The 17,448-nt window shown below is 44.2% G+C and overlaps 1 protein-coding gene across 5 annotated transcripts in view; it reads right to left on the bottom strand.

Moving 5' to 3' along the window:
• DGKB (diacylglycerol kinase beta) overlaps positions 1-17,448 on the bottom strand; it is a 438,667-nt gene that overhangs the window by 237,725 nt on the left and 183,494 nt on the right. For all 5 annotated transcript variants that reach the window (XM_083186797.1, XM_083186798.1, XM_083186799.1 and 2 more), the window contains exons 14-15: positions 14,850-14,966; positions 1,958-2,031 (exon numbers count right to left, since the gene is read on the bottom strand). In XM_083186797.1, coding sequence (XP_083042923.1) covers positions 1,958-2,031; positions 14,850-14,966 — 191 coding nt within the window. The remainder of the gene's footprint in view (positions 1-1,957; positions 2,032-14,849; positions 14,967-17,448) is intronic.

Genomic DNA, 17,448 nt, shown 5'->3' with positions numbered 1-17,448 from the left:
TTAAATAGCAATTAGGGTGGCCAATCCCGGGATCGGGACCGGCGGGATCCCGGAAGTTGACCCCAGAATTGCAGGATTTGAATTCCGGGATTGGAAAATCCAATCCCGGGATTAGACTGTGCATGTGTAGTCTAATGCTAGGCAGCGTATGAACACCCCCTCAGACGCTGCCTGGCTGCTCCCGTCCCAGCTGTGCAGCTTTTGCTGATTAAAATAATATGCAGCATGCCTATATTCTGTGTGTAATTGCATCTTTTTCGGCATACCAAATTATGTTACAGTGTCTGGCAGGAAAACACTGTAACATAACACTTCATGACCGGATTCAGCTGCAATTACTCACAGAATGTAGGCATGCCACATATCATGTTAATCCCATGAGGTCAGATCCAATCTGCATTCATTAAAGATGCACACCATTACATTGGCAGAGTTTCGGTAAAAGTGACTTTCCTGGTCACCAACTCGGCTTCCATTACATCCTGGCCATGATGGCTATGCAAATCTATCTGTCACTGCCGTTGGGTGGAATAACAGTGGGGCCTGTGCTGGCCAGATCCCCTGAGCACATGATGCCATGAAGTGCACTACTGTCCGGAGCGTTCATATTCATATGCGGTACAGATGTGTGACCATAAACAGGGGTTTCGACAATGCCAGAACGTTTACATTGTGAATAGCTGTGAATAGCTAATGCCGACAGTGAATACCAACAGTCGGTATGTCAACCATATGTTTTCCCATTGACATGGTACGTATTCCTAACCATAACCCTAAACCTTACTCTTTAGCTGGATACTCATTAGATAATATTAACTATATGCATCATAATAATGACATTGTTAACAATATTTTTGTGCATATCACCTAATGTCTATGCTCTATATCAGGGCTGGCCAAACTGGTCCCCGAGATCTACCAACGGTCCACATTTTCCAAATCACCTAGCTGGTGCACAGTTGAAGTCATTACTAACTGTCACATTTCCCAGACCCCCTAGCTGGTGCACAGCTGTAGTAATTACTAACTGTCACATTTCCCAGACCCCCTAGCTGGTGCACATGTGTAGTAATTACTAACTATCACTTTTTCCAGTGCCCCTATCTGGTGCAGAGTTGAAGTCATTACTAACTGTCACATTTGCCAGACCCCCTAGCTCAGGGGTGTCCAAACCAGTCCTCAAAATCTACCAACGGTCCACGTTTTCCAGGTTACCTAGCTGGTTCACAGATGCAGTCATTACTAACGGTCACATTTTCAAACCAGCTACATTCATGCCTACTATAGATCCACAGGTTGCCTGAAAAACATGCACCGTTGACAGATCTTGAGGACAGGTTTGGCCACCCCTGCCCTAGCTGGTGCACAGCTGTAGTCATTACTAACTGTCACATTTCCCAGAACCCCTAGCTGGTGCACAGCTGTAGTCATTACTAACTGTCACATTTTTAAACATGCTGCATTCATTCCTACTATGTAGCCACAGGTTGCCTGAAACACATGAACTGTTGGTAGATCTTGAGGACTGGTTTGGCGATCCCTGCTCTATATCCTTAATGATGCACACTTCCATGGGTCATTAGTGGCCCCTCTGTCATCTGTACATGCAGTAAAATCTATATTTTTAACGAGAGTTATAGTCCTGGATGTGGCCACTAAAGTCTTCTTTGATGATATCCTTGTCCTTGAGCTCTGGCGACTTCACGGGAAATTGTTAACTACAGTATATATATTTTATAAAGCATATCGTCTAATGTAATCCCAATATTGGTTTTAAGAAAAAAACAGCTGTTGACACTGTCATGTCAACATTCTGTCATTATCGACATTGCGAATGTTGACATATGATCCATGTCAAAATTCTGAATATCAACATTTTGAACGTATACCAGATACACTAATAATATATAACAAACATACAAGACAGCAATAAGCACAGTATTATGGCAGGACTTACCTATCTCCTTGTTTCCCTCCACTCTTTGGATTTACAAAAACTAAAAGTGGGTGAGTTCCTGGTACTGGTGTAATCTGCCGATATGAGAGAAAAAAAAAATGGAACTATAAGAACAATTTTAACAAGTATTTTAGACTAACAACAAATTAAAAACATGATTATTATTTTTATGTATTTATTTTTATCGCCACACAGATACCTTAATATTAAAAGAGGACATATTATCTTCAGCGCTTTATAGGTTTTTCTCCACTGTCAAACAATTATCTCTCTTGTTTTACACATAACAGAAATAACTTAACTTCTGATTGTTTGATATATAGTAAATAGTTTTATAAACAAGTCAAATGAATATATATTGAGGATAGTCCTAAAAAAATTACATAATGTCTCCACAATGTTGCATACTAATATAGTGCCGCCAGTGTACATACTGTACACCAAGTCCATGTGTTACTGAAAAGGATAAAAAAGGTCACTACCCTTAAGAACTTACTATCTTAATGGTATATTGCTTTTCACAACATATGCTGCACGATGTATGGCACAACGGGTACCGATTCCTGGACTTTTGAACTTCTCCTCTGTCTTTTGCCTTTTTACTGAGGTTAGTCTCCGAGGCCCTTATTCTGATCGGTGCGGATATATCCGCGTGCGTTCGGCCCGCCGATGTTTTGTGTCTGCGCATGTGCAGAGGCGTCTCTGCGCATGTGAGAGCGGGGCGTACGGCCAAATTCCGCATGATATGTGAACACTCCGAACAGGGGGTGGAGAGGGGCGTGAAGGGCTATTTGGGCTCATTACCATATGCATACGCCCCGCGTTTCATGGGAGTTCCCATGAAAACGCTGGGCGTACGTATGGTAATGCGGCCGTGACGCACGTGTAGGGGGCGGACATATGACATCGCCGGATGTAAGCTGCCCGCCCAGATCTCTGCTTTTGCACGGAAAAATGTCCGTGTGGTCTGAGGTTGCGGGTGCTGGTGGAGCACTCGGTCCTGCATTCGATGGTCTGCGACCATCGAATGATGGGGGAGGTTCCCTTAGATGGAGGAGGCGTATTCCGTGAAAAAATACACGTGCGGTCCGTTCGGACAGCTTCTTACCGCGTACGGACGGTCGCACGCACGGTCCTGGCCGCATAATCGGCTCCGGCCGCACCGATCAGAATAAGGGCCCGAGTCACACACTAGTCACACACTCAGTGTGCTGTAAATGATTGCCGCTTTAAAAAAAAAATGGGACAACTCTCCCAAAATCTCTCACTTTCAGATTCTCACACCCTATTATATTTGGCCCCTAGTGTTTTTTGTACTTTTGTCATAATAACTATGCAAATAAGATGAATACTCAATGTGGTGTATTCATTGCAGGGCATATTCACAACATCTGTGGTGTTCCAAATAGGGATGTTTTGCAAGTTTGAGGATAGGTATATGAGGACACAACTGTATTTTAAATGTACAGAAAAGCAGAGCATTGGAAAGAAAAATAATGTTGAAGATTTCTAGTTATCACAAAGAAAAGAGAGATAATTGAAGTGGCTTATTAGTTGGGAACATCCAGGTTGGAACTTTGGGGTCATTCCAGGTGGACCATGAGTGGTACTGCTAGAAGGACACATTTCACTTTTGAAAATGTTTTTGGGTGACATGGGCGTGATTATGATTCATTAACAGAGGTGCAGCTACTTCATTGTTAAGATATGGCAAAGCTGCATAACATAGAGGGGGTAGAGATTGATTTGGTTTAGATTAGGTTCACAGCCACTTAGACCCCCAACCCCTACCCTTCCGGGGGCCCAAATAGTGGTCCGGCCACTACACACAAAGTGGGTCAGATAAGCAACATATGGCAAAGTTGCATAACATAGAGGGGGTATAGGACATTGATTGGTACACATTAGGTTCACAGACAGTAACACCTGCAATCCCGGCACAACCAGGGGCCCAAAAAGGGGTCCAGACACTACAAATTGGGTAAGGGATGCAAGATATGGCAGAGTTGCATAACATAAATGGGGTAGATGACATAGGGTTTAATAAAAAAAAACCACAGTAAGTATAACAATTGATTTGGGAAACTTCAGACAAGAAGGGGTGGATGACTTGGCAGAGGGGAGGGAGGGATAGCTGGCTGGCAGGAGCACTGGATGGAAAGGGGAGATGTCAGGGGCACCAGCATGGGGAGCAGGAGTGGAAAGGGGCAGCTGCTCTGAATTGGTCATCTTTCTTTCCGTATAGTTTCTGTCCAATGTGCACTTGTCTGATCCTCTGTCCACTCTCCGTGATCTGACAGGCTGGAGGTCTAGCTGGAGTGGAGCCGCTGGAGAAGGCGATAGGCAGTGTTCAGATGTGCATGCATTCAGAGGTGAGCCAGAAGAAGCTGTAGTGGGGCAGATTGTCACCAGCAACCAGCCAATGCCTCCACTGTGTGCCTGAGTCGGAGCCTAAATGCACTATGTATGTGGCTGCTGTGCCAACTCAGCCTTGTTATCAATCCCCACCTTGGATCATCCAATGCCAGGAGTGGGCACCTCTAGTTTTCTGGCCCTATGGCCCTAGTCTTGGCAATTTTCCCCCTGATGTTGGTCCTGCCAGTATGCATTGATTTTGACTTATTTACTGTAGCTACTTTCCACTTCTACATACCCTGATTTGGGCTTTTATTCATTTCACTCTGACAAAGGGACTCGTTTTCTGATACTAGATCCAATATAGAAATTACCTATATCTCAGAAAGGAATTATTCAATCTATCTGCGGTTTAAACCTTACGCTAACCCTGAAATTCAAGAAGTCTCTTTTTTTCTTCGACTTCTCAGTGACATTGGCACTGAAGAGGATGCAATTTCCTATGAAAAAATGGATTCAGTTTGTTACATAGTTTAAATCCCCCTCCCCCCCCCAAAAAAAAAAATCCAGCCATTGAATGTTCCTATTTCTATTCCACAGCAAAGCAATTACACAGCTGAAAGTTTACAGATGTATGTTTGTGAACTTAGTTCTACACTTGAGTTTTATTAGCGGTCATTGTACTCTATTCCCAGAAATTCACATAACAGAACCTAAATAATATTTATGTCTTTCTTGGTAAAACAATATCCAACAGCCAAACCAATGAATGGACAAATGTTAAAAATAGATAAAGAGGTAGAGAATTATTTACAGATGAGGGAAATAATTAGCCAAATTTTAAATTGGATCAGGGATCTCAGATCAATTGACAAAGCTCCATGGACTAAGTTTGCTCAATGGACAACAAAAAAAAAGCGATTTATTTAATGGATCAGATGTTGATTTAGTAAATATAAATCTGCTGGACCCATTGCTGTAATTATTTTCTTGAAATATAATTTCGCAAGTACACTGAACTGATAAAAAAAATTGCAATAAAACCTTTTCCCCTTAGGGGAGTATTCAATTAATTTTCAACTACCTGAAAAAATGGCCCCTCTGTATTCAATTGTGGGCAATTTGGCCCATTTTTGAGTGCACCCAAGCCTCTTCACTTTTCCAGGGGCGAATCAGCATGGATGAAAATGGACCCAAAATTCATTGAAAACTCTTGCAAATTCAACCAAAAGTGGTCCAAATGGGTTTTCGACCATGCCAGATTTTTTGACCAATCGAAAAATCTGCGCAGGCATTAAATAGTGTGGAAAATGGCTGAAAATTGCAGATTTTTCAACTGGTTGAAAAATTCTGCAATAATTGAATAACCCCCCCCCCCCCATAAAGTGTAAGATTGCAAACAGGGCCTCTTACCTCTGCCTGATAAAACTAAGTCTATTTTTATTACTTTTTTATTCCCAATTGTAATCCTTTTTTCCCAATTCTTTTGCAAATAGTTGATTTTTTTTTTAATTATGGTTTTTGTGTTGTATAGTTTTACTTTCTCGGAAATCATCTTTTGATCATATCTTGGTAAATGTCAATAAGGATAAAAATAATTAACATTACCTGTATTTTATATAAATCTAAACTTTTGTATATCTTATATATATTTTAAGAAATATAAATACATATTAGAAAAATATTAGAAGAATAGAAGAACTTTTATAATAAATAGTTAAACAAAAGGTGTGAGCATTAAGATTCAGGATCAAGAATTCACAATGAAAATATTTTTCCATAGTTCCTTAAAATTTGTTCCAATTATTCCCATTATATGGTTTAAAAATGAATAAAATTGTGTCTATTCCACAAGATAATACTTCAACTCTTTGAAATATAAATTATTATCCACAATAATAATTGCAGTTGTCAAGTATATAAGTAATACATTCACTAAAATGTTTTTGCTGCTTAACACAATTCTGAAACTAATTAAAATTGATTACACATGTCACTGCTCACCCCCTTTTCATTGTAAATGCATATTATGAAAGCATTGATGCTCTGGGTTTATCATATTTAATCAATTTTTGTTATTTATTTCAATTTCAATAACCCGTAAGACTATCTATTGTAGAGAAGGATAAACTAAACTTAACGTGACAAAGATAAAGTACTTTGTCTACTTGTAGCTAACGTCCCTATGGACCCAGGTTAATTAATGAGACTCATCCTAAGGTTATACATGATCTATTACTTCCTCTAATTAGAAGTAATAATCATGATCATTATTCTGGTTAGCTAGAATGAAATAAGATAAATGTGCTTAAGTATGATTAATAATAATAGAAAAGAATAAATTCAGATTATCGCAGCCTTAGATAGAGTATTTAAACTGTGAAGAAGTTGTTTCACATTTTCATTTTGCCCGTGTGAAATGAATTAACCCAGTATTTCCCAAACATTTCTGAATTACGGCACCCCTAAATATCAGAATTTTTTTCATAGCACCCCTTGGCCAAAAGTATCTCATTGAAAAAAATCAGAAAAAAAAAAATACAAAATGAAATACATTTCGTTTATATCTCAACCTTTTTAGTCAGTTATGTGGTAATGGGCAGGATTCACTTCTGTTTGTCCACAATTTGCCTATTACATTGGTCATAAATGATTTGAATCGATCATGAACCGGCACACCCCTGCAATTCCCCCAAGGCACCCAAGGGTACCCCGGCACATAGTTTGGGAACCACTGAATTAACCCGTACGTGGCAATGGATTTTCTTCATTTAAAGTAAAATAAATTTCTAAATATATTTAATGTGCATGCTTATAATGTGTTAGTTGCCGGAGGCAAGATAAATATTGGTGCCCCCCCCCCCGTTAAATCTCAATCAGTAAGGTGTCTGTCTACAGTAAGACAGGTCATGGGTTCTAATACAGGGTGTGAAACTTGCAAAAATTATGTTATGCGGGGGGAGTCAGCCACAGAAGCGATATTGATGACTTTCAATAAACTGATTCAAACAGGCAGGGGAGGAGAGTTGCCCCCTTGGGAGCAGGAGCCCGGCGGTAGATGACTCCATTGCCTTCAGAGTTACGCCTCTGTTACACAGTATGAATTATATTTACAGATGGAGCCGTTCTCCGTGCTGCCACAAGCGTGCCAGATTTCAGTAATTGGCGGCTGCTGGGGGAGGACGAACAATTGCTGAGAATGGGGCATGCAAGGGTCTCCGACGTACATGTGCCACATTCGCCGGCCCGGGCTGTTGCGGGCTGGCCATCTGTAGCGGCCATTTTCTTTTGTTTCTAATGTCGGTACTTATGTAATATCTGGGCTCCCGTTTTTCTTATGAGACCGCGTCCGCTAGCCACGCTTCGGGCACGGTGGCTCGCTGCGCTCGCCACACTATATAAAATCAACTCCATGCGTAGTTGGATAGTAGGGGTATGAAAAAATGGGGTGCATTTAACATGGGAGCCCAGATAATACATAAGTACCCTAATGTCTTTTTATGATCTCCCGCAACTTTACCCCACTGGTTAAGCCTTTTGTACGCTACAACTGCCACATTAAACAAAAGGCTGTTATTAATTATAAATCAGTATATTGGTCATGATTCTGGTTGGCTCGCAAAAGCAGCAGTATTTCACTGCTTTGCAAGCCATGTAATGCAGCCCGCCGGGCATTCGAATGCCCGCCCCCCTGCTACACGGCGAATATCCCCACAGCGCTGCGAATGGATGTTTTTCATAAACATCCATATGAAGTCTTGTGAGGGGGCCCAAATCATTTGATGGTCGCAGACCATCGAATGATTTCGGTAGCGCTCGTAAATCTAAGTCAGTCTCTGCTGCCTTCGATGAGCGGCGCCCTGCTCCGAGATCAGCTGACATCCTGCCCCCTGCCGCGCAAACAATCCCCCCCCCCACTGCGAGCACCTCAGAGGGCACCCGCAGTGAAGACCTAAACATGCAAATAAGCGATTTGCAAGCCTTCAACATCGGTCCCCGTTGCGAATTTGCAGGGGACCGAATGAACTAGGATCACCCCCATTGCACAGAGAATTAAGATGCATTAAAAACATAAATTAAATCTTATATATTCTTCTAACAAATGATAACATAAACTCCTGATCAGAGATATGATCACATCAAACTAAAAAGTTCCACTCGTCGTGCCCCTAAGTCTACCACAATATTAAGGATGACTCAGAAAGGCATCCTCATTGCGAACGGCAGGTGTTTAACTTCTTGGACGCCGCCTCCACAATTTCGCTGGAGGTTTTGTAAAGTCGGTATTGGTGTCTGGGCTGTGGTGGGAGCAGTAAGCTGAAGTTTTGCCTAAGGTGGTATAAAACCTTGCATCTAAAGGTGCCCATACAAGCACCGATTTTACGGTGCGTTTTGTGCTAAATCGCATCTCATTGCATGCATTGTGCATGCCATGTGCGTGCGATCAAAAGACAGTACAAAAAGTATGTGCAGCACATACTTTTTGTACTATGCGATGAGATGTAAAGTACTATGCGATGAGATGTAGTCCAATCAATTTACAGGTTACGCACATATTGCCAAACATGCCCACTGGCCACAGTGCATGGACTGTTAACTAGATAAACAGTGAGTATTAATCCGATATTTAAAGCTCACATTCCCTGGTATACTCTTTCATCCACAATTGAACTAAGCAGGGTTTCCTAAACATGGTCCTAAAGGCAACATAACAGTCCAGGGGTAATATGTAAAACAGTAGCATGCGAGGTGTAAGCTTTTTTTTAATGAATTCTTTATTTATTCTGTGTGTATTTTAAAAGTAGCGATCGTGTTTTTTAAACATTCTTTTTACAGGTGGACTAATACACAAGTCCAAGGGGGCCCATTAATGCCCCGCATGCTGGGACTTGTGGGTCGCCAACATCGCAACATGAAAAGGGGAGGCCTGCTGGGATTTGTAGTTCAAAGCTTTTTTTTTTAAGGCCCCGGGCTTCAGCCCTTGATGGGTGAAGCCTGGGGGGGACCCCTTTATTTGGTAATCCCGTCCAGGGCTGACCAGCCACGGTGCAAATGGTACGGCTGGGGGACCTTATGTAAAAAGTGTCCCCTGGCTGTGGCATAACACCATGGGCTGTTGGAGCCCGGTGCTGGTTCCAAAATATGGGGGACTCCCAGTTTTTTTGTACCCCATATTTTTGGAACCAGGACCGGTCCAAAAGTCCGGGGGTTGGTTTCAGAAATATGGGACACCTCTACGCTTTTTGTCCCCCATATTTTTGGAACCAGGTCCAGCTCGATGGTTATGCTCAGGAGGGCGGACACCACACCAATTTTTTTTTCATTTAGTTTTACACAAAACAGCACAATACAGTACCATGTCTCCCAAATCGCACATGTCCTCAAATTCGCACATTTTTTATGACTAAAAATCACATCATATCTTATCATATTTTTTGCAACGAATTCGCATATCTGAATAGTCATATTCTTCCAAAAAAAAGGGGTTTTGAAAAATACGATAAGGTGCGATTTCGGAACCTTACTAAAAATCGCATCCCATTAAATCTCACCCAAGGTTGGGATATAAGGGAGAAGACATAAGTTAAGGTGGATGTATAAGGGGAGACATGAGATAAGGTGGAGATACTGTATAAGGGGAGACATGAGATAAGTGGAGCTTACAATCTATATTCCCTACCACATGTACTCACACACACAGACATTCTAGGGTTAATTTGTTGGAATCCAATTAGCCTACCAGTATATTTTTGGATTGTGGGAGGGAACCGTAGTACCCGGAGGAAACCCACGCAAGTACGGGGAGAATAAACAAACTACGCACAGTTAGGGCCATGGTGGGAATGGAACCCATGACCTCAGGGCTGTGAGGCAGTAACCATTACACCATCCTACTCCCCCAGTCTATTGCTGATCTGCCTAGAAGACAATGCACTGTACTAGAGCTGTGGATATCAGTGTTAATCCTGCTATAAAATGTTGGAGAGACATTAATTGCAGTAAATCTTTCTGCACGCTGTACTTCGCTCGCCATTGCCAAATAATGACCAAGGGACTTTGCCAAACCATCAAATTTTATTGCCTGATAATTAGAGCCCTGGATGTTATCATAATGTCTAGATAATTTGTTACAATATCCAATATGTCATCCCGGCTCCGTCTGAGCTCTTTTCCTTTACATGTTCTAATAGTTCTTAATTGAAATAGAAAATAGCTTATATTTGTCCCTTTGCCATCTCAGTGGCCTGACCCCGCGTTACAAGTAATCCTTTTCTTCACTTATAGATGCACAACATTCTCTGCCTAGCGAGCAGATAATCGCCAAAAGCCGCCCTGCCTGTGGGTGAGATGTATCAAACCTTGGAAATAGATTAAAGTGGTATGAACTAAACCAGCTCCTGTCATTTTTCAAACATGCCCTGTATAATTACAGATAGAAGCTGATTGGTTGGTACTTCAGGGCCGTAACTAGGGGGGGGGGGCTGGGGGGTCACACAAGGGGGGGGGGGCGCCGTCGGGACTGGGCTGCGGGGGTCCAGGCAGCCGGGGTCCGGGGACGGGCGTAACGGCAGCTGGAAGCAAGCTACGCTCTTTGCCCAACGGGAGGCAGATTTTGAAAAGACTTGCTGGACGCTGATTGACTGAATCAGTGTCCAGCAAGTCTTTTCAAAATCAGCAGCGCTTCCCGCCGCCAGGCAAATAGCATAGCTTACTACAAGTGAAAGCCGCCGCGGCGTTGCCCATCCCAGGACCCCGCTGCCCAGACCGAAACCCCTGCTGCCCGTCCCCGGACCCAGCTGCCTGGACCGGAACCCCGCTGCCCAGACTGAAACCCCCGCTGCTTGTCCACGGACCCTGCTGCACAACAGAGGTATGTGGGAGCAGGGTTCGCTCAGCCTCCGGCAGGGGGGGCGACCAAATGACTGCCTTGCCCCGGGCGCCGGAAACCCTAGTTTCAGCCCTGGGTACTTCATCTACCGCAAAGGTTTGATACATTTTCTCAGTGGCAGAAGTACCAGAGAATATGGAGTTGGTTGCCGCCTATAGGAGTACCAATTCCATTAATCCGGCTTCAGGGCTGGACTGACAGCAACTTGAGCCCTATACCGCGTTCTGGCCAGAGGAAGCTGCGGCTTTTAGAGATCAGATCGGTACTTGTTTCCTAGCACGGCGCCCAGATTTTCTACGTACGGCACCGTAGGGAAATCACATGTGATTTTTTAATTTTTTCAATCTGCGAGGGGACGCGGATTACTTTACGCAGATTACTTTATGTATTCCACGTCCCCTTGCAGGTCTCTCTGCGCTCGCCACGCTTCGCATGGGATCGCATGCGATTTTTCGGCAGATGTGATGCGGGGCAGAGAGAGCAGTGAATAAATTACATGGGAAAATCGCATCGCACATCGCATGGCGCTGTAATGGTCCATGCGATGCGATGCGACTTCACTACGCAGAATAGCCCACTAAGCAAATAGCTTAGTGGGCGCTGTGCTAGGAAACAAGTACCATCAGATCATACTGGGGATATGGTGGGGTAAATTTACTAAGATGGGAGATCTATTGAAGATGGGATGTTGCCCATAGCAACCAATCAGATTATATCTATTATCTTCTGGAAAGTTCTAAGTAAATAAGAAGTAGAATCCCATCTTCAATAGAACTCTTATCTTAATAAATTTACCCCGGTATGGGCAGAGCAAAGCTCGCAGCTGCCGTTACACACATACCACCACCCCAGTATGGAGGCAATAAGTCTACACTTCCCTCAAGCATAAGTGACAGCCAGGGAGGGAGAAGCAATGTCATGAAAAGATACTTTACCTCTCATATTCTATAAATAGTAACACTATTTTTAAATCATACCAGCCCATCCAGCCCGTTTTGGATCAGACACTCCCGCTTTTTAAGTATATTGTCCAACTGGTTCCAACTTGCAGGCCAATAGATGCACATGAGTGCAGCAGAGAAGTCTGGGAGCTGCCCAACAGCTTTGGCAGTTCTCATTGGGAGGGGTGTATCAGAGGTTCTGCACTGCAATTGTATAATAAAAAATTTCCCTACCTTTTCAACTTCACAAAAAAATTAGAATTCCCTTAGAAAAACCAATGGATTTGATTGATAACCCCATTGAGTGGTGGGTTTTGCTGGGGCAGGACAAACCTATCAGCGAAACCCACCAGTTAAAGTTGTAAGCCCCCCCTCACCTCTGCTCCGCTGTTCCCCCTGCCTAAGCCACCTGTAACATTCAGCATTGACGTCGGCGGCAGGCTGGGGAATTGTTCGCGGCGGCTCGGGAGGACTCGGGTGCCTGAGCGCTCCCGAGTTCCCCCGAGCCACGCCGACCATACCCGAGCCTGCCGCCAACGTCACTGTAAAATGAGAGACGGCTGGCTGGCTAACGGGCGGGTCAACGGATCTCCGGCGTACTGATCACCGGAGCGAAGGTGACGGGGGGGACTCAAAGGGTGTGTGTGTATGGGGGGGGGCTCTAGAGGTGCTGCGCCAGTGGTGCACACCTGGACACCACTGGCGCATACCTTTTCTATATTAGTGACAGTGGCGTAGCTACGTTTTGGGCGCCCCCCCGCCGTTAGGGGGGGGCGCCCCCTCTCGCCGCCGCCCCGCCAAGCACCCCTACCCCCCTGCCCCGCTGCCTATGCAAACCCCCCCCCCCCAATCCCCCACAGCCTTACCTATCGCGCTGGTCCCGGCGGCTCCGTTCTTCTGCTGAGGACCACCACAAAATGGCCGCCCCCATACAGCAGACAGTTTCAGAGAACTGTGTGCTATATGGGGGGGCGGCCATTTTGTGGTGGTCCTCAGCAGAAGAACGGAGCCGCCGGGACCAGCGAGATAGGTAAGTCTGCGGGGGATTGGGGGGGGGGTTTAACTATAGCACCGCAGCCCCCGGCGCCCCCACATGCACAGCGCCCCCCAGCGGTGGCGGGGGCTGCGGTGCTATAGTTACGCCGCTGATTAGTGATATCCCCGGATATTTTCCGGGACAGCCCGCTGCGGCAGCGCAGCTGAGCCCGGAAAATTTCCGGGCACACCACTCAAGGGGTTAATGTAATTCGCAGTGCAAGAGCAACTGGGAGACTGTCTCTCAGGACCTGTCGCAGCTACTTAAATTGACCACTTCATAATCCCACATTATCCCATTTTTTGTGCTTTGTTACCCAATTTCTTGTAACACATCCAGTGTGGGGCTGTAACATAAACTGGGAACAACTACTTTAAATTAATACCCACAGCAAATACATTTATTAATTTTTTTGCAGCGTCCTTAATTTTTATGGCATTTTCAAAATTGAACAATAACTCCACCAGCAGATACAGAGTGTGTTCTGTAGTTTTAAAACTATTGGGAGAATTTTATTATAATACTGTAAATCTGAACGTACGCCCACAAACTACGGTTGAAATATATATAAAACGTGACAGTAGTTGGGTGGCTAAATATATTTTTTGTTTGTTTAAAAATGTCAAACTGAAAAACATAAAATGTGCAATGTATTGAATGTTTTCTGAAAACAACTAAAAAAATGAACGATATAAGACAATTACTAAAGAAAGATTTTGTTATAATTGTTATATTTTTTTTAAAATATCATTTGATGTAAAGACAAAGACGACATACGGGTAAGCTGAACAAATTCAATCTTATGCAGTAACTATAGATTATGGTAAACTCTGTCAATAAAGCAAAAATACTACTGATACTGTAGATGACAACCATCAAGACTAATACCCCTTTAACACCGCCCCAAAACCCCGGGTCTTCAGCGGGTCAGACCCAGGTCAGAGGTGGTGTAAATGTGTCACGCCGTGTCCCTTAACACGGGACTTCTACCCAGGTCCTGACATGGGTAGGACAGGGCTAGGACCTGGGTAGAGGGTGGTGTAAATGGGTACGCCGGGTCGGATGACCCGGCTCCCATTTACATCAATGGGGGACGTGCAACCTGCGGACCGCAGGTTGTTATCTGCTATACTCTGCCGCCGCTGCTGTCTGCTATACTCTGCAGACAGCAGCGGCGGCAGAGGAGGAGGTGAATGGATGCCTGTGTGCGGCATCCATTCACCTCCCGGACAATGGCTGGGGGGGTGCACGGGGGCTGGGAGTAGCCCAGCAGCTTACCATGGTGCTGGGCTGCCCCCAGCACGGCGATCGGTGTACCCGGCGGAGATCGCTCCGGTCCCGGCGCTTGGAGATGATGTCATCTCCAAGCGCCGCCTCCGTCTACACTGCGGGTGGGCACCGCAGTGTAAATGGAGTAAATCCCGGATCCGACCCGGCTTGGATCCTTCTTCCAAATGCCGGGTCGGATCCGGGATTTTTGATGTAAAAGGGGTATTATATAACTTCACTCCTACCATGGAAGTACTGTACCCACAGTTCTACGCAGGCTCAAATTATGACCAACTGCTGTCCATAGCTTAGGCAATGATGCGGGTTTACTTTAAGCACAGAATAAGCAGACAACGTTTCCAAAAGAATCACTACATGAATATGAAAAGTATATGTCCAAACCTGTAGGCCTTGTCCGTCAACCGTGACTGAGTTTGCTCTCTGCATCTTAGTCCTCTCTCCTGATTTGTTCCCCTGCTGGGAGCAGTTCTTCTCCCTCTTTAGCGTTGACTGCCTCTCCTTCAAGAGAATATATAAAGTATTTATTGTTAGGATGTCATTTTGCCAGCATACAATAAGCAAATACAATTTCTTTGACCTTAATAGCATGCTTGCCTATTCTCCCGGAATGAACAGGAAACTTACGAAAAGTGGGCAAGCCTCCTGGAATCTGGCTGCCCCACCATTTACCCTAGTGATGTTGCAATTTGTACTGAATTGCGTCAGTGTAGCCACGCCCCCCCCCCCCCCCCCCCCCAACTGTACAGTACCAATAATCTCTGAATTGTATAGCATGCGGTGTGGTTACACTGGTGCAATCATTGACATTAAGAACATTAACATCGTTCAACATTCAATGTAGACCATTTTTTTATTTAAAATAATGACAATTAATTTAAACATTTAAACCAGACTGTTTGAATTGAAAAAAAAAAAATTGGACTGCCAAAGGTTAAGGTGAACAGTGAAGATTCTTTGACGCCTGTACATGAATATACTGGATCATCAGTTCCACGTGTCTCCCAAGCCAACTTTCACCTGTATATCATTATTACTTTAAGCCGTATTTCTTTGTTTTGTTTCTAAATGTTTCTCAAGGAATTTTTTTTTTTTTAAATGAACTACTTTTACCTATATGTTTATGTATATTAATTGCTTTTGCGATTAAATAGACCCTAAGGGGTTCTATTTATCAAAGTGTTTGAGGTTTGTGCGTCTGGGGGACTAATTAGTGAAGATGTGTTTGTACATCAAAAAACAGCTGTTCAGCGTGCTATAAAAGTCAGATTTGTATATATTAAAGTGCTGAATGTCTGAAAGTATTCCATAAGGGCTGAATCAGCTTGGGTGTACAGAGAATCCCTGATTTTGAATGGGTGTTGAATTAAAAAGATCAGTATGATTTGAGCTAAACTCCAGCTCTCTGTCTCTGAAGCCATTCGTCAGCCTTCAGCTAAGGATCAAGAAGAACCAAGCTCTTAGAACACGTCATTTTAAAATGGAGAGTCCGGACTTCTTCACAGTATAGGGAGGAATCTTCCACCTACTGTGCCAAGACAGGGACACTAAGGAATTCTGGGGCAGATTTATTAAGCCTGGTGAAGTGATAAAGTGGAAGGTTATAAAGCACCAGCCAATCAGCTCCTGTCAATTTTCAAACCCAGCCTGTAACTTCACACTTGGGAACTGATTGGTTGGTGCATTACTTTATCACTTCGCCAGGCTTAATACATCTGCCCCTCACAGCGTTCATGAAGGATTAATACAGCTGGCACACAGAGGCATATACATATTCTACTCTGTATTCTATTGGCAGACCTTATTGCACATATGGCCTGTTCCTATAGGTTTTAATTCGACCCCGATGTTGGGTATCTGCGCATGTGCGAGTATGCGCACGTGAAAACCCCCGCAGTGAGTGCCTTCAGCTAATTTTACATTCGCCGGGGCACTCACTGCTTGAGTGACACAGGCACGTGGCGTTCAGATGGGCCCGCCCACTGCTTTATGGTCGTGCCCACAAAAATGGTGGGCTCATACATAGAAACGCTGATCAGACACAAGCGAACGCATTTCCTGCCTCTGCTTGGGGGGGGGGGTTGGCGATGACATCACATGACATCAGTGCCCGCCCCTGATTCGTTGGGAAGCATCCATCAGAAAAGTAAGTATGGCCTTAATATACAGTATATAGTATAGCGTAACGTGGGGATTCGGGTGGCGTGCTTTCGGTGTGGCGGCTTTTACCTGCTCACATGCCTAGTGAGCTGGTCTGAATTACCCCCATAGTATCTTAGTATTGACTCTGGTTTATGACACATCAGTGCACCTTCCCATACATACAGCAACAGGACAAAAAGATGGGAGCAGTACAGTGTGCATGAATTAGGAGTACACATGCTCAGGGGTCGACAACGACACCGAAAAAAAAATGTGAAAAACTTTTTACGTGTCAACCTTTTTCCACATCGACCTTTAGCATGTGTCGATCTCTTGTCAATGTCTACCGTGTGTGTGTGTCAACATAATAACTGTCGACCTAGACATTGTCTGTGAGCTATACCACACCCATCTGTGATGTGTGCTCTGCTCAGAGGTACTGTAGCAGGACAACAAATGCAGTCCCTGTAGAAGTCCTTATAGGGGACTATGCAGAAGTTAATGCCAATGGGCTACATTTTGCCCATTTTGGGGGTTATTCTGGTTCACTCGCAAAGGCACAATCACTCTCTAATGAACAAAACCATATGCACTGGAGGTGGAGCAGATGTAACATGTGCAGAGAGAATTTGATTTGGGTGAGTTATTTTGTTTCTGTGCAGGGTAAATACTGGCTGCTTTATTTTTACACTGCAATATAGATATCAGCTTGAGGTACAAACCCCACCCATATCTAACTCTCTCTGCACAAGTTACCAGTGGCGTAACTATAAATTTTGCTCGCCCCTGCCAAAAAGTTTGTGGTCGATGGCCATCCCTACCGGCCACCACTCATCCCAGG

The sequence above is a fragment of the Crinia signifera genome, chromosome 5, assembly GCF_055691185.1.
Source record: "Crinia signifera chromosome 5, ASM5569118v1, whole genome shotgun sequence".
Classification (NCBI taxonomy): domain Eukaryota; kingdom Metazoa; phylum Chordata; class Amphibia; order Anura; family Myobatrachidae; genus Crinia; species Crinia signifera.
Note: the sequence above shows the minus strand (reverse complement) of the source record. Positions and strands in the feature narration are given on the sequence as shown.